The sequence below is a fragment of the Tasmannia lanceolata genome, unplaced genomic scaffold (genome assembly GCF_043159265.1).
Source record: "Tasmannia lanceolata isolate RefF3 unplaced genomic scaffold, GAP_Taslan_0.1 ptg000013l, whole genome shotgun sequence".
Taxonomy (NCBI): domain Eukaryota; kingdom Viridiplantae; phylum Streptophyta; class Magnoliopsida; order Canellales; family Winteraceae; genus Tasmannia; species Tasmannia lanceolata.
The window spans coordinates 11,587,687-11,606,054 of record NW_027518690.1 but is presented as its reverse complement, the minus strand read 5'-3'; the positions used below and the strand labels follow the sequence as shown (position 1 = coordinate 11,606,054).

Genomic DNA, 18,368 nt, shown 5'->3' with positions numbered 1-18,368 from the left:
TATTGCATGATTTATCTCAACCCCAAAAGAAATCCTATGAGTGCTCTCTCCCATCCTAAGTGCCACCTAGACCTGTTCATTGGCAAATGCTCCTTCACTTTCCTCACCTACAAAGTCTGAAAAATAATCTAAATCAAACAGCAAGCTCATGTGACTGGCTTGGATAATAAAAGTGACAAGAATGAAAATCTGCATTATAAAGGTGTTTCTCATGGCATTCACATGTGCTAAGGAAAAACAATAAGAATTATAAGATTTATTGCTAAGGATAAAGAATATCAATAAGCATGTGAGAACGTCAAGGGAATATACTAACGATGGCAAATCAAGAAATCATACAAGAGAGCCGCAATCATACATAGTACATATAGAGATAGGTAAACTACGAGAAGTATCATGTTATCTCGACGAGGTATATGGGTCATATCTATCTCCTCATAAGTATATACACATTGTAAATCATCCCAAACCCGTCAGTAAGTGGCTACACGTAGCTCTATGGCCTTCTCGTACTATAGCACGTGGCGTAATATTAATAATAAGAAAACATCGTGTATATAGATTATGGCCTAAAAATAAGAAGTCCTACTATAGGAAATTCTACGGGGATAATCAGTTAATTCAATGATATAGGTGCAAAAAGATTGCGAATAATCATAGGAAACAGAAATATAGTCACATAAATCATAATTGTAACTAATATTATAAAAGTCAGTCATCACTTGCCTTGATATTGAAGTCTAGGTGATCGCACGGAGTCCTGAGACACTGATCTGAAGATGAGGATCCTGAGGTCCAAATTTAATAATTAGCTTGGTGTCAATTTCTTCTTTCGGTCTTATGTTAAAGTTGTTTAACATATGCCTATTATTGTTTTATGATATGTATTTTTATTTGTTTGTTCAATTACTCTCTTTGTGGTCGCAAAAATTATATTTTCCATACCCTAAAATATATATATTTTCATCAAAATACTCTGAAAATCTTCAACTAAATCAGCCCTAATAACTATAAAAATTTGCAACTAATCACGAAATAAAACTACGAAAATCTGCACTTAATCATGCACTAAAAACTATGGAAACTTGCACTTATTATGCCCTAAAGACTGAAAATTCAGCACCTATATATGTGCTTAAATACTCAAAATCAGCACTGATTTAGGGATATAAAATAGTGAAAATCAACAACTAATTAGGGTGTAAAACTGCCAAAATCAGCAACTAATTAGGGACATAAAACTGTAAAAATCAACAATTTTTATGGTACAAAACTCTTTAAAATTAGCATGTAAAGAGAGGTGATAAAACTTTCTTTAAATCATACGCGTGGGTTAAAACATATATAAACAAACCCTCTAACACTTTAAAATAGATTTAGAAGTAGTTTCACATAAGAAAATTAGATTTCTACATCAAAAACCCTAAAAAGAAAATCAAAAACTCTTTTCTTGATTCAAAAGAAATCAAGATCCATGTGAAATACATTTAAAATCCTAATTTGAACAACCAAAAACACTAAAAGCAAAAACACATCAATTTTACACCTAAAAGTACCAAAAATAGGTTTTCGGGCATTTACTCGAAGATGAAAAACCAATCGTAGCTTTTCTTCTTCCTCTCCTTTCTTCTCACCCCTTCTTTCTTTTTCCTTAAATTTTTAGGTGATTAAAAATAATCCTAGATGGGTTTATTTATAAATTTAGTATAGAGTTTTATTTCAAGAAGGATTCTAATTATTAGATTCCTAATTATAAATACTAATTTAAGAAGGGTGGAAATATCAATATTGGGTTTCCTAGCTTATTCTAACATATTATTAGTATTTAGGTTATATTAGGTTACTTTTACATTTTATTTATTTTTAAATAAAATAACCTAAAAGTTGCCTAATAAGACAAAACTCGTAACTATGCCTAAGCCTAATAGAAAAAGGGTCATAACTTGCTCAAATCAGTTCGAATAGCTAAATCTTGGGTCCGTTGGATAGGTATTCGAAATACCGATCTACCGAGACCAAAATCATGTTGAACGAACAAGATTTGATGCCCCAAAAATAGGTCATACTAAAAGTGACGAAAATACACTATGACCGTCGATTTTCAAGATCGTTTAATCTAGTGCGGGATAGGAAATACACAAGAATCTTACATATTAGGGATCGATCCAATATCTAATTTACATATCTTACGGTCCGACAACTCAAAATCGAAGATCTAGTCGTTAATCTTTGATCGAAAGATCTACGGCCTAGATTTAATTAGGATTTGTATCTTTATAGGCCCTTGTTAGGAGCGGGTCATTACGAATTGTGTTTAATTTTCTATACGGGAATCGTCAAGCAGATCATTTGTTTACCAAAGATCAAAGTAGCAAGTGTTTGTTGATTCAGAAGACATTGTTATCACCTCCAAAGAGCGCCTAAATAGAGGCATGAAAACGTTCAAAACATCTTCAAGAAAATGTGTTCCTTGAATGAAAACTATGTAATTTTGTCATAAATGACAGATCCAAGTATGGCAAGTGCTGCACTCTATCGTGAAAGTCCATGTTGGTGAGGTGTGGTTCCTGGTTTCTGTGTAGTGAGGACGATTCTTGCGCGTCTATGGCCGGTTCAAATCTGAATTTTGATCCGTTTTCCTGGTGTTCCATTTGGAATGGCAAGGTCAATGGTGTTATGGGGATCGTAGATGTTGTTGAGTGAATGCTTCACGAACGACCTGCAGCTGAAGATGACATGGCAGCGGAAGTTTCTATTCTCGAGCAAAGGGCAGGGATGCAACCGTTAAAATATTTTCGGAATCCATCGGATGACACCAGGGGGGTTAACCTGCGCAGGGTTAATGATGCAGGACAATACCTAATCAAGGGAAAATCCTACACTCCTAATGGGATAAAGGCTTTGGGAGCTACCTAGGGCTAATTAACACGTGATTCTTCTACGGCAACAGCAATAATGAGAAGTAAATTGCAGTTAATAATTAGAAAACTAACAATTAACAGGAATTAACTTTATGCAAACCAATCAAAAGATAAAGATTCGTAGGATGATTTGTTAACAGCATAATTAGTCCTAAACTAGGTTTTACGCATGCAACCAAATAAAAGACCTAAAAGCTAATGTATATACCAATGAATTATATGTAAACAAGCATGAAAATACTAATAATCAATGAAGAACAACAGAAGAAATTATCAACAGCAGTAAAGGTTCAAAACAATCCAAATTTTAGGCTAGGGATCTCAAAAACTAGTTTTAGGGCTTGAAAAGGGTGAAAACTCAACTAGGCTCAAAAGGAGTTTAGGGTAGGGATCTTGAGTGTTTTAGTTGAGATTTAATCACAAATTTAATCCCTCAAAATCTCAGATTGAGATCTTGAAGAACAAACAAGATATATGAATTTTGGTTTTTTTCAACTTTAGGGTCCAAAACACAAAGAAACTAAAAAGATTGATGTACTAACCTTGTTGTGTAGATTTGATAGAGAAAGTGAGTAGAGAAGAAGAAGAGAGAAGATGAGAAGGTTGGTTCCAAACCACCAAGAAGAAGAGAGAAGAAGAAAACCCAAATTCCTTGCTTCAAGCATAGCGTCAATTCTATTCAATATTCCAAAGCCCCTTACATTGCTTTAATAAGATGTATTTATAAGAAAGGAAGTTTTAGAAGATAACTTAAGACCTAAGCAACTAATCTCAACCATTCATCTAATCCAAAGTAAACTAAATAAAGTTAAAAACTTACCTAAAATAGTAATCCCGTAATAGACCTATACCACTTCCTAAAAACACCCATAACTTGCTCAAATCACATCCAAATCATGTGATCTTGGGCTCATTAGATAATTAGTTGAAAAACCTTTCTAATAATACAAAAAAACACTCCAAACGGATGAGATTTGATGCCTAAAAAGTAGGCTACAAATAAAATATCGAAAATAAAAGATAAATAATAAAAAAATGAAAATGGATGCCCATGTCTGTGGCCAATGCTAGAGTCTCGACCATCAGTCTCGCCACGTCTGCGCTTGTAAACCTTGAATTCTTTCGCATTGTTGATGCCCCCATCCGTTATTAATCTTTTTGATATCCAGTAATATCTCTACCATCGGTTTTTTGATCCGATAGTTACTCAGGCATAAGATATTCAACCGCTAGCGTTTCAAAGGGGGTTTCCTTAACCAAAATTGAACGCAACCATAGAGCGACCTTCGATCTGACGACGGGTGTCTAATGGTTATCCAAGGGGACTAGGGTTTGGTAGGGGTGTTCAAACAATCTTTAAACTGCCCTGCCATGTGGCGCTTTGGTAGAGGTCAACTTCTGATATCGTCTAACTGAACGGATGACTGATATCGTCCAACTGAAAGGATGACTGATTCCTGTGTTGAAAAATTGAGAGATCTCTAATATCTCAAAACTGGATCAAACACGATATGCACGACAAGATGGGGTGTAAGAAACCCAAACACAAAGCAAAAAAAACACAAGATTTACATGGTCCGGCAGTGTGCCTAGATCCACGGGAGAAGAGAGTTTCACTATTTTGCGTAGGGCTACAAACTCTTCTTTTCTTTGCTCTTGACCAAGAAACACACAAACTTCATAGTCCGTAACCTTAATATGCGACTTATATAGTAATGCCGCTACATCAAGAAATTACTTAAATACCCTTATAGGACAAACCAAAGATTGAATTTTCCTTTCGGAGCACTGCCCAGGAAATCCCCAGTAAGGTCTTGCTCTGCTCCCACTGCCTGAATAAAAGACATCTGTACAACTGTTTGGATGTGGATAACCAAAACCTAGTCTCATTAAGAGGTCATTTTGAATTGGAAAGTTTTCATAGTAATGTGTGCTTGCTGTCTGTGAAGGACCGTCTCACGTTGTGAATTTTTGATCGCTCAAGATCCAACATGGTTTCCGACTTGGCTGAGTTTCCAACACTTTTGGAAACTTTGAGACGCAAGGCCTTGTTTAACACTGGTTGGCGAGTTATGGTTGGATACTGCGTATTCTCTGTCTCATGATTCGGTTAGTAGTCTCTATTTCTCCGTGCGCTCTTCTTCTTCTCCCACTTCGACTGGGATTCCAGGAATGAAAGGCAAGGAGTATTTACTGGATTTCGATGGACCTCCCTTGTCCCCTGGCACCGGTGGGGGTCATGTTTAGCCTGTTGTTTCTTATGCCTTTCCTCCATTGGAGATCGTGGAGCAGTGCTCGGCTTGGGCTGACCGTGAAGTGTCAGTAAGTTGCACCCCCTCTTCCTCCTACTTGTCTGTTGAGGAGCCTCCCGTTGAGGCGATTGATACAGTTGCAAGCTCCTCCCCTGCCTTCCCTCACGTCTTCTGGATGCTCTAGTGCTTAAGTGATTTCGATGGGCGTGAGGCTCCAACCTGATTTGAGCAAGAAGATGCTGACTGGGGACGTTCTTGTATTAGGAGTTCTATTATCGAATAGACTTGTTTCTATTATCGAATAGACTTGTGCGACAACATATTTCAGTCGTGTTTGATCTTGCGTATGTGATGGTTTTTAAGTGTGTATTTTTATTTATTCTAGGAGTTTGTAAAGTTTCATCTTACATAAACATTGTTTCCATGGATTTCCGTAAAATTCCATGATTTTTACAAGATTTATATTTACTTCCATATTCCAAAAAGTACTTCCATGTCCGTGGGTTCCAAATTCTGGACCGACACTGAGGATTGGTTCCTTGTCATACATACAGTGATACAGATGTCAGGTAAACTTATTTTCATGACTCTAGAGTTTTTAACAACCACTAATGAGTTATTTGATTTACGTTATATGTTAAACTATAAAGTACTCTTGGATGTGTCTGACATCTCATCAGTTTAGTTACTCTTTTTTTCTTTTTCTTTCATCTGCTTCTCAACAAGTATGCAATCTTGATATCATTTCTTGGACTTGCCTCTTTACAGAATGTTAATTGCATTTTTTTGTCCTTGCATATTTCATCGCTATCTTTAACATTTTTTTTAGTAAGCATAAGTTTTGTATCTCTGTATTTCTGCTGTTGAGCTGCATTTGACAAGGGTATACTTTCAGAAATCAAATGAAACGGAACTCAAGGTTTTATGGGATCGCTATGTGGCAGTAAATGATCACTGCAGTGAAACTGAAGGTCAAAAGCATGCTAAAATAGAGATGCGGGTCTGTAATTGAATAATCATAGCTAAATTCTCATTCCAATGTCAATTCGTAAATGTTTGAATAGAGAGTTTACTACTTGTAAGTGCATTCCAGACAGCCCTTTTAAAGCGCTTGAGTGAGAAAGAGAACGAGCGGGATCTGGCAGAACTTGAACTATCTAACCTAAATCTATCGCATATTGATGAAAGAGAAAAGAACCTGGTGATTCTCTCGCTTCTACTCTTGCAGAAGTTTCACAATATTAAGTTTCAGATTTTTTTTCCTTTTACTGAATATCTACTGTGTAGTTCATTTTTTCCTCAATTTTGTTGTAGCAATTGGAAGTTGAGCGGAAGACAAACCAACTTGGAGAAAGAGATTTTGAATCCAACATAAACCAAAAGCGTACAGAAATATTTAGCTTAGATCAAAAAATTAAGGCTCTTTATCGAGAGAAAGATGGCCTGGCCAGTGAGTCAGAGGATAGAGTGAAGTTGGAGCTGAAGAAAGAGGAATTGGAAAGCCACAAGCGAAAACACAAAAAGATGCAAGTCTTTGCATATGGTGTTTATATAAATGTCTTTGATGTGTGCCCTTATTCAAGTTGATACCATATTTAGAAGCTAATATATTTGTTTTTGGTTCCAGAATGGATGAATACAAAGATAGAATCAGAGGTGTGCTGAAAGGGAGGCTTCCTTCTGACAAGGATATTAGAAAGGAGATCTCTCACGCACTAGGGTTGTGCCTAACTTTGTTTTTATCTTTTACCATACTTGAGAGGAGTGGACCTATAATGCCATACCGAATTTACATGGTTTTAATTATGGCTTTGGATTCCTGAAATTTCTGTTTATTCACATGGTCTTTCAGTTTAATCTTCATAGGTCAATGGTTGCAGTGGTCCACCATATGGCTGTTGGTCCAAACAACTGATTCTGTTCAATCTTTGCTTCAATGCCAATCACCATGCAACTGAACTGGAGGCCTTTTTTTTTTTTTTTTTTTTTTTTTTTTTTCTGTTTTTCATTTTTGCTTCCCCCATCTCATGAACGCTTTTCCAGAAGCCACCATTATTTTCCCGTATACTCATATGTTTAGAGAATCCTGTAATATTGGAATCCAAGACGTGTCCGACATCGGTACTTCGCCCATTCATAGCTTATAAATCTTCCATAAGTCACTCACAATCCTTATCTTTCAGAAAAAAAAAACTCACTCACAGTCCTGAAGTTGATCTTTTTTATTTATTACATTACATCCTGGGATCTTTATGTATCTCATTTATATCTTAATGTGAAAAACTTACAAAGATTTTTTTTTTTATTAGTCATGTATATTATGTCATACTTACTACATGATTTTTTTCCTAGTGTAGGGCTCTTAGGAAAGAGTATGACGATTTGAACTCAAAATCCCTTGACGCCGAAAAAGAGATGAAACTAGTGGAGATGAAAATACAAGATGTGAATAACAATCTATCCAAGTTTCACAAAGATATGGACGGTAAGCTCTGCCTTTAAGAGTTTGTGTTTTTTCAACAAGATCTTGTTGTTAATACTGTATCTGACTACGTCTAGTAATATATTATGCCGTTACTAGTATGGATTACCTATGCACGCATTACTCAAGAGTCTGCAGGTTGTGTGGTTTTAACTTAGCCATCCATATGTTTTGATTTTGCCATTGGTTATATTGTGCTTATTTCCATTCAGCCTGTTGGATCACTATATTGATGGTGGGTGCTTTTTAAATGTTTATTTATCAGTTGCCTTAAGATTTTTAGATGTATCGACATGAAAACAGGATAATAACCGAGATGTCATGTTCCTACACCCCTCAAAAAAGTGGACTTGCAAAGTGAAAGAACTCGCATCTTGTTGAATTCAGGACTATCAATGTTTAAATTCTTGTATTTTCGACATGTGTTGGTTGAGCAAATATTTGATAGTTATTGTGGCAGTATGTGTCAAATGGCATGCCCTATTCTTCATAGAATTTGTTATAAAAGTCATTTAAGGAGTGTTTTCTTGAAGCCTATGCATATCATTCATACGGAAGGCAACGCAATAATCATTCAAAGATTTTATTCTCCACAAATCTTCATTTTTAATTTTACACAACTTATTCCAGGCTACTCAATGGCACCTCCCCACCAGAAAATATTTAACAACTTTTCAACTTTGTTAAGGTGATATTTAGGAGGACTGAAGGCCGATAAATCTATGTTGGCATGCTAGATAGGACATGATTCAACAAAGTAAACTTTCATCCACCTGAGAGGATTTTTCCTTTCCAACTTACTATGCTTCCATGAATTTTCTCAATCTGGAGTTCTAAAAACTCTACTTTAGGTCTTCCTTTGTATAACAGAGCAACAAGGTAAGTAAGAGGGACCTCTTTGTATGAAATCCTGCGGCCTCCGTAAAAATTCTTCTACCGGCTGTAAGCATCTTGTCGTAACAATTAACACTTATTTTTTGATAATTTTCCAGATTTTTTTTTTTTCATATTTGGATAGAAATCTCATAGTGTGATCCAAGGAAGATGATGAGGCAGGGCCGGTGTTAGGCGGCTGTGGTTCGCAATAGCAAATGGCAAGAGGAGTGACAAGGAGGCGGAACAGATGCGTGTGGTGAGCAGGCTGCAATATGCGGCAACGTTTAGGAGAAAATCCTGCGATAGGGCTTTTGAAGGACAATCCACATGTGTGGCTGTTGCTTGCGGAGTCACAATTCAGCGGAGAGACTTTGGAGCTCTGTAATTTTGAATATGACCACTTCTTGACGGTGTCTTCAATCAAGGACACTTGGATCTTTCGCCTTTATACCAAATTTGATGTAGGACCGGGAAGTGAAATAGAAGAAAGGGGAGAAAGGGAAGACGATGAAGAATAGAGGAGAAAGAGAAGAATAAGAGAAGAAGAAGAAGAATAGGAGAAGAGAATAGAAGAATAGAAGAGAAGAGGAATAGATGAATTTAGGGAGAAGAATAGAAGAATTAGAGGGGAGAAGAAGAAATCTGTAGAGGGTAGAAATATCAATTCTATTCAATAATCATCAAAGTTATTAATCTCTAGTACATGAGGGCTATATATAGGCAATGGAACTAAAATTCCATGGAAAATAAAATAAACTCCCTAATTCTAAATAACATGGACTATAAAAATCCTAAAAACCAAAAACATGAAAATATAAATCCTAGAAAAACTAAATAACATGGAAATAAAAATCCTAATGGGCAAATATGTGCCACTTATTGGCCAACTATCTGCATTAGAAGATCTCATCCCGTTTTCAAACTTAGTCGTATCGTCCGCAAACAGAAAAATGGGTTATGAGAATACAACCCCTATTGGGACGAAAATACTTAACCTTCTCCTAGATGAAAATACTTAACCTTCCTGTCAAGAAATTGTTTTGAAGGCTTATACTTAGGACTTCCTCAGCCATGATAAAGAGATATGCAGAAACGGGGTCACCTTAACGTAAACCACTAGTTGATTTGAAGTATCCTTTAGGCTCCCCATTTATAAGAATTGAAAATCAGCAATTAATCACTGTTTTTACAACCAAACTTCTCTACTTGTGACTGAAACAAAATCTCTCTAAAAGCATCCATAAGAAAGTCCCAATTTAATCTGTCATGCGCTTTGTCTAACTTCATGATTAAAATTTCTTTCTCTTACCTTCGTCAATCCTTTGGACCATTTCTTGTGCGATTAAGATATTATCTAAAACATTTATTTCCTTCAAAAATGCTCTTTGTTCATGTCTAGCTTCATGATTAAATTTCTTTGTCCTACCTTCATCAATCCTTTGGACCATTTCCTGTGCAATTAAGATATTTTCTAAAACATTTATTTCCTCCAAAGATGCTCTTTGTTCAGTATCTATATATACATATACACATATATTTATTATATAGTGTGTGTCTAATTGTAGCCAGCATAACACGTGAAAATCACTCAGTTCAAACTTTAACATCCAGTTGTAGAACTTGATGTTCTATTTTTAACTCAACTGTCTATATTCAATTCATTGATTGAACAATTGCTATAATCCAATTAGTGCGATTTACTGGTCATCTTATCTCAATGATCGCGCTTCCCAAATTAAAGGGTGTGGATCACTCTAATGTGTGGGTGGGTGCAAGGTTTTAAATTTCGGTTTTGGTCCACTCTGAAACTGTAACATTTCGATTTCGGTTGGAAATTTTGGTGGAAATTTTCTAAAATCATGGAAACATATGCAAATGATGAAATTTTAAGGTTAAGCTTCAGTAAATGCTAGAATAAGCACAAATACATACTTAGAAACTATCACACAACCTCCATGTGTGAGTGTTAGGAAGGAGGCGTTAGAGGTGTCAGTGAATCATACGGTTAAAATTAGTCATAAGCTTGGCTTGATTTACCTTGGTCCTATGGATGAGTTTAGAGACATGATTAGAGCTTCGGAGATTAGGGATGCGGATGTGACTGGTAATATGATGAGTTATCCGACTGAGTCATCAAAGAAAAAATTGAGGGAGTTGGCTAGGTTGAAATCCGACGTGAATTATGGTGGGAGTTTAGTTGGGGAGGAGTCAATCAGTTCTCTTTCTGGAAGGAAAAAGAGTGTGAGGAAGGGGAGGAAATTAGCTAAAAATTGTTTCCTTATGAAGATCCTATCTTGGAATGTTAATGGATTGGAATTGGAACTTATCTGTATACAAGAAACAAAATTTGTATACAACAAAATTGGGGGTAATTGATAGGATCATAATCAAAAGTCTTGGCTTTAGTTTGGAATGGGGCTTCTCATTTGTTGAAGCTATTGGTGCATCGGGGCGGGGGGGGGGGGGGGGGGGGGGGGGGCATTTTAATAGCTTGGGATGAATCTAATTGGGTTAGGTTTGAGGAATGGAAGGGAAGGTTTTCAATATCCATAGTCCTTCGCAAGGTGGAAGATGCGTTTGTGTGTTGTTTTCTAGGGTGTATGGTCCTTCCCTATGGGCAGATAAGAGATTGTTATGGGAAGAACTAAACGGAGTTGGGGAAATGTGGTCCTATCCTTGGTGTATCGCGGGTGATTTCAATGAAATTAGGTATGTTTGTGAAAGGTTAGGATGTCAGAGAGCAAATCAAAACATGGCTGCCTTTGCAGATTTCATCTCAAAGCATGATCTAATTGAAGTACCATTGTCAGGATCTAGCTTAACAGGGAGCAGAGGAGAAAGTTATAGTAGGATCGATCGGTTCCTTATTTGTCCTGGTTGGATGAATTTGGTTCCTGAGGTTTACCAAAAGGTTCTCGTACATTCGGTATCTGATCACTGTTCTCTTCTCTTGGATCCAAGACTGGAGTACTGGGACCACCTCCTTTTAGGTTTGAGATTGCGTGGCTTCAAATCTCCCACATGGAGGAAAGATTGAGAGGATGGTGGGAATCGCATAGGTTTGAGGGCCCAGTGGATGTGGTTATAGGGTGGAAGCTTAGGCTTTTTAAGAAAAAGTTAAATGAATGGGTAGCGGAAAGGAGGCTAGCTGATTCGAGTAGAAAAGTATGGTTGGAAAATAGAATTGGAGATTTAACTATGTTGGAAGAATCTGGATTAGGGAACGTAAACTCGAGGGAGGAATTTGGTAGAGTAAAATAAGAGCATAAAGGATTGCTGCTTCATGGGGAGATAACATGGAGACAGAAGTCGAGAGTGAGATGCTTAAAGGAGGAGGACAAAAATACGGCCTATTTTCATGCAATGGCCAGTGCCCTAAGACGGAGAAACGGGATTGAGTCTTTGGTGGACAATGGAATTAGTGTTGGGGAAGGATGAGGTTATCAGAGTGATCTTGGATTTTTATACATCCTTGTATTCGTCTGATGATATCACTAGACCATCTCCAGAGGAATTGGTGTTTAGTGAGCTGAGTATGGCCCAGAATTGCATTGGAGGAACCCTTTGAGGAGGAGGAGATTGAAAAAGAAGTTTTCTCAATTAGTAAGGATAAAGCCCTTGGACATGATGGTTTTTGTTTAGCATTCTTTCAATCCTGTTGGTAGTATGTAAAAGGCGATATCTTGAAATTTTTTGATGAGTTCTATAATGGATTGGTATTGGACGAAGGCACTGGGGCTACTTTCATTGCCCTTATCCCAAAGGTTACTGGTGCCTCTAAAATAACTGATTATCGACCGATAAGCCTGGTGGGATTTTTATACAAAGTGTTGGCAAAGGTGTTAACGGATCGCCTAAAGGTGGTACTTCCATCTATTATTTCACATTGCCAAAGTGCTTTTGTTGCTAAAAGGCAGATTTTAGACTGCTCATTGGTTGCTAATGAGGCCATTGACTCATATCTTAGAAATGGTGTGGGAGGCATATTGTGCAAATTGGATATGGAGAAGGCTTATGATAGAGTGGAATGGGATTGCTTAGATTACATGCTTGGAAGAATGGGGTTTGGAAGTAGGTGGAGAGAATGGATGAGGGGCTGTGTCTCTTCGGCTTGGTTCTCAATTCTGATAAATGGGTCGCCTAAAGGATTCTTTAAGTCATCTTGAGGCCTTAGGCAGGGAGATCCCTTTTCCCCATTTCTTTTTGTCATCGTGGCTGAGACTCTTAGTAGATTGATGACTAAAGGGAGTGGGATGTGATTATTCAATGGTTTTAAGATTGGAAGTGAGCAGGTCGAGGTGTATCCTCTTCAATTTGCAGATTATACTCTTCGTTTTTGCGAACCGGAGATGAACCAAGTGATGAATTTGAAATCTTCCCTTAGATGTTATGAGCTGATTACTGGGCAGAGATCTAATTTCCACAAATCCAGGTTATATGCCTTAAACATTCCGTAGGATGAGGCGCTTGATCTGGCTAAAACTCTGGGTTGTCAGCTAGATCAATTGCCTTCCACATACCTGGGTTTCCCTTTTGGGGTTGGGAGACCAAATAAAACTTTGTGGGAACCTGTCGTAGAGAGAATTGAAAGGAGGTTGGAGACGTGGAAAAGGAATCTTGTTTCTAGAGGGGGAAGACTTGTGTTGGTTAAGGTGGTGTTGGCCAATATTCCCATATATTTTTTGTCGCTGTTCAAATGCTCGGTCAGTGTAGTATTGTGTATCGAACAAATTCAACGTAAGTTCTTATGGGGAGGCATCCTTTGGTGAGCTGGCAGAAAGTGTGCCTTCCTTCTAACAAAGGCGGTTTGGGTATTAGGAGAGTGAAAGAATTTAACCATGCCTTGTTGGGAAAATGGTTATGGAGGTTTGGGGAGGAACAAACTCAAATGTGGGTTAGGGTTATTGGGAGTAAATATGGGTGCAAGCCGGGGAAGTGGGAATCTGATAACCAGTTCAAGAAACAAAGTTTGACCGCTTGACATGACATTGAAATTGTCACATGCGTTTAACATGAGTGTTAGGTTTAGAGTTTATTCAGGGGATCGGATTAAATTTTAGAGTGATGTGTGGTGTGCAGATGAGCGTCTTATGAATTTATTCCCAGACTCATATAGTGTAATTGTTGAGAAAGATGTTTTTATTCGTGATTGTTTTGCCCGAAATGGGGGTAGTTTAGTTTGGTCCCCTAGTTTTAGAAGGAATTTCTTTCTATTTCATCTTGATGCCTTGAGGTGTATCCTCTATTTAAGCCAAGGTATGGAAATTTCATTGTCCGTCTAGAGTTGGTATCTTAGGATGGGCGGTATGTTGCAATCGGATTCAAACGATTAACTTCCTTCAGAAGCGTGGTATGATGCTTGTTGACCATTGCCCCCTATTCTTGGATGATGGTGAATCTGTGGGTCATCTCTTCATGCATTGCTTCTTCACGCGTCAGATATCGAGTTTTATATTTCTGAGATTTGGCATTAGTTGGGTTTTTCCATTTTCTATTCCGGAGTTGATGCATCATTGAGACTTTGTGCTGTGGAAAAAGAAAGGCAAAGTGTTGTGTAATATTTATCTGCTTGAAACATGGTGGGTGATTTGGAAAGAGAGAAACTCTGGAGTCTTTGAGGGGGTTGCAAAATCTCCGTATTGGCTATATATGAAAATTATTGCTCTCTCTATATCATGGGCGAGAAGTTTTCCGGTATTCCGTTTTGTCTCGGCCTTTGACTTATGGGAGGGTTGGAGGGAAGTTTTCTTTAATAGGGTGGATCTGCCTCAGATCGCTCAGAGATGGGAGGCTCCGCCTAATGGGATGTTCAAAATTAACTTTGATGGGTCGAGCCTTTGGAACCCGGGCCCGACTAGGGTTGGCGGATTGTGTCGGGATGCTTGTAGTGAAGTTGTATGGGCTTATTCCGGCCCTCTTGGAGTATGTGATGCCTCGGAAGCCGAAGTGAAGGCGGTATATCACGGCATAAAAAGGCTCGATAGAGATAGCATGGATAGCACTATTGTGGAGGGTGATTCACTGAATGTGATTCGATGGTTGAGTGGGTTGGTTTTGCCTCCTTGGAGATTTTTTCTATTTTTGATGAAATAGACGGGCTCTTCTGTTGTTTTGAATCATGTGCGGAGATCTGCAAATGGGGAGGCAGATTCTTTGGCTAGGGGTGGGGTTAGTCGATTGGAGTTGGAGTGGTTCGACTTCCTTCCTCCTTGAGAGTTGTCTTGTATTTGTTATTGTTGTATTGTTTCTTGTACTTTTGGGGGTGGTTCATCTCGGCCCTCTTCCTTTTTTAATGAAATCATCCTGCCACTTCAAAAAAAAAGAAAAGAAACTATCACACAAGCAAGAAACCCACACCTATTGACATGCGTTTTCACACATGTCTGGAACAACAAATTCGATAAAGAAGTATAAGAAAGTACAACGATTAATCATCCCTCCAAAGACCTCAACTCTATGTTAATACTAGATAGAGTTACGGGGTAATATTGGTCCCATGCTGATCTGACATAACATGCATAAGTTACAGTTACTTTGTTGTTTAGTCTTATAATTCTGCCTACCTAATATGATTGTCTACATTAATGAAATGAAATGAAAAGCAAAATAAAATGGCTTGCCAAAAAAAAAAAAACATTTCCCCTTGTTTTATGCATTTCGGTCAAAATTTTGAAATTCCGACGGAAATAATGAAGTGGAACGAATCCATTGAGATATCGATTGGGTCGGATGGAAATTTAAAACCATGGACGGGCGTGGATTAGGCTCTCACATGCTTCTCATATTTATTATTTCTCTCTCTCTCTCTCTCTCTCTCTCTCTCTCTCTCTCCGAGCCACTCATTTATTTCTTTATTCAACGTAATTTATAGAATATCAAAGGAGATATTCTTTGATTCTTTAGTTTATTTCTGTAATTTGTTGAATATCTTCTGTTGAATCGTTTGTTGTTTAGTAAAAAGATTACCTTTACAAGTACATTTCTAAAACTCCTTGTAGCGTTCATATCACTTGTGTCAGCACCTTTACTGGTACCATCTATATATTCTTTTGGCAGCTTGACATTATATCGGGTATGGTGGTGACAAGCAAGGTTTTAAATTTTGGTTTCGATCGGCACGGAAACGAAAACATTTTGGTTTCGGTGGAAATCTTGTAAAATCACGGAAGAACATTTTGGTTTCGGTGGAAATCTTATAAAATCACGGAAGCATATGGAAACATATGCAAATGATTAAATTTTAAGATGAAACTTTGGAAAATGCTTGAATCAGCACACATACATACTCAGGGCATGTTTGGATATGAGGAAAAAATTGTGGAAAAGTATATTTCTAGGAAACTTTTTCTTGGTTTTTTTTTTTTAGAATTTCATTTTTTACAATTTGGTTAACACCCTTTGAATTTCTGTAATTTATAATTCCAGGTTTGGCTCTCCCTTTGAATTTATGTAATTTATAATTCCAAGGTTTAACTCTCTCTCTTTCTCTCTCTCTCTCAAACCATCTACAACCCTCCTCGTTCTTCTTTTTCTTCTCTCTGTTCTGTCTCTCTCTCTCTCTCATGGAACCCAAGCCCCCATTTCTTTTTGTCCCGTTGTTATCCTACACAGTCACCATCTCTTCTACTCCCACTTCAAAACGCAGTCCCATCTCTCCATCTCCATCTCCAAATCCAAATCCAAATCCAAAACCATCTCCTTTCCCCTCTCATCCATCATCTCCTTCAAGCCTCGATCCAAAGCAGCAGCTCACAGCTTTCAGTCCCTTAGCTATTCCAACTTCTAGATATTCCTGCTCTTAGCCCGCCACGCGTTGCGATTCCGCCAAATGCTATGCGATTCTGTCATGGAAACTCCTTGCCGGTGGAGTCTGTAAAGCATGCTAGTTTTTTACATATAGCTCGAATGAGTGTTTCGTCCAGGAATCAATGGTGGGAAAAGGTGTTGTCCAAGAATGTGAGTTTCATCCAGGAATCTTGTCGGAAACGACTTGCGAACTATCTTCCGAGGTTTTCACTCTAGTAAAGTAGAGTCGAGGAGAAGGGAGCAAGAAGAGGGAAACAAATCCTTTCATGCCTGAAAAATGAGAAGCTTATGGCGTGTTTGGCGACGCTCTAAAAAAATCAGGGAAAATGTTTTTCTCAAGGACGGCCCAAATCATTTTTTTATTTTTCTTTTCGCTCCTGAAACGCTTTAAAACGAAACAAAAAAAAATTCGTTTTGCGGAAGAAACGGAAATGCGAGGATCAATATGTCGAGGACGACTTGTCTCTTTTTCTCCTCCCTCTCAAGGGTGACTACCTTTTTCCTTTTCTCCTCGCTTTCATCTTCTCGCACAGGCTGCCCCATCTACTGTTGTACGTAGCTGCTATAACAAACAGCCTAGGTCCTCTCTCTCTCTCTTCATTTTCTTATCTTTTTTCTTTCTTTTTTTTGATGACGTAGGATGTCCCCACCCTCTTCGGGAGTAGGACTAGTCCCTTCGGATACACGCAACGACACACACACCACGTGTATCAGGTAAGTCGGAGGCGGGATTCGAACGCTCGTCAACAGGGAGCATACCCGTGATATGGCAAGGCAGATGCAAACGCAAACCAAGGGAAAGGAGTGGGGTCTGAGAGACCACTGCTTCTCTTGCCGGAATCCGCCATTTTTGTAACTTCGCTTTGAGATTCTGGCCAGAGCTCTTTCCACGATTCTTTATCGTAGAAAGCTCGAGTCTTTCTGGGGTTTTTTCTTTGAGTTATTTTTCATATTTCTTTGTTCTGGATTCCAATTTGACTTTGTATTCTTTTATCTCCCATTTTTGGGGTTTTTTTTCTTGTCTATGGACTTTTGTTTTTTTGCTTATGATAGATTTCTTGATTCTTGTAGGCTCATTTAGAAGTCATCATCTTCTTTCGTCACATATTTTATTAGTGGTGCTTTATTTATTCTTTCATAGAATGTGCTCTTGTAGTCATGTTCATTCCTTTGTTTCTCATTTGCTGTTGCTTTCTTTAAATGAATTTAAGAGCCATCACCTTGCTTTTGCTTCTTATTACTCATTTTTTATGGGTTGCACATCATCTGTTTGATGAATTTCCTCAAAGAAATTTTTTAGATTTGTCATTGATAACAAAAGTCTAAAAAATGAAGGGAAATGATCTCCCCCCCCCCCCCCCCCCCCCTTAACGGTTTCTCTGAGAATGGTTCACTGCTTGAGGAAAAATATCATTCCCAAAATGAAAGACAAATCTAAAGTACACTAGACCAATCTGATTTAGCTCCTTAATGGAACAGTTCAAGTAGATTGGTCATTTGGGAGAAAATGCTAACTATAATTACAAAAATAAGAAATAGAATCACAATACTTGCCAAACGCGTTTCTATTTCAAAAACAAAAAAACAATTTTTTTAATGTCAGTTGCCAAACATGATTCGGAATGAAAAACGGAATCAAGAATTAATATCAAAATCAAGAAACATAATCAGAATCGTTGCCAAACACACCCTTACATTCCTGGAAAAAGAAATAATGTGTCTGGGTAGATTTTCTTATTTTTTTATTTTGTGGAGAATCTTTAATTCGAGAGAAAACAAAATCCCTATTAAATGAGTTTACCAAACCATTGGAAGTGTATTTTTTGGAGAGATTTTTTCTGAGAACGAAGAAAAATCCCTGCATACAAACATGATCTTAGAAACCATCGCATAAGCAAGAAAGCCATCCATAATGGCTTAATCACGTAGAACACCCAGTGACATGTGTTGTCTCACATGTCTGGAATTAAAGTTAATAATGAAGTATAATAAAGTACAATAACTACTCTCCCCTCTGAGGACCCCAACTCT

At 37.8% G+C, this 18,368-nt stretch overlaps 1 protein-coding gene across 1 annotated transcript in view; it reads left to right on the top strand.

Moving 5' to 3' along the window:
- RAD50 (DNA repair-recombination protein (RAD50)) overlaps window positions 1-18,368 on the top strand; it is an 80,409-nt gene that overhangs the window by 36,924 nt on the left and 25,117 nt on the right. The window contains exons 9-13 of the mRNA XM_077394137.1: window positions 6,069-6,173; window positions 6,267-6,374; window positions 6,488-6,699; window positions 6,801-6,893; window positions 7,531-7,658. Of these exons, the coding sequence (XP_077250252.1) occupies window positions 6,069-6,173; window positions 6,267-6,374; window positions 6,488-6,699; window positions 6,801-6,893; window positions 7,531-7,658 (646 nt within the window). The remainder of the gene's footprint in view (window positions 1-6,068; window positions 6,174-6,266; window positions 6,375-6,487; window positions 6,700-6,800; window positions 6,894-7,530; window positions 7,659-18,368) is intronic.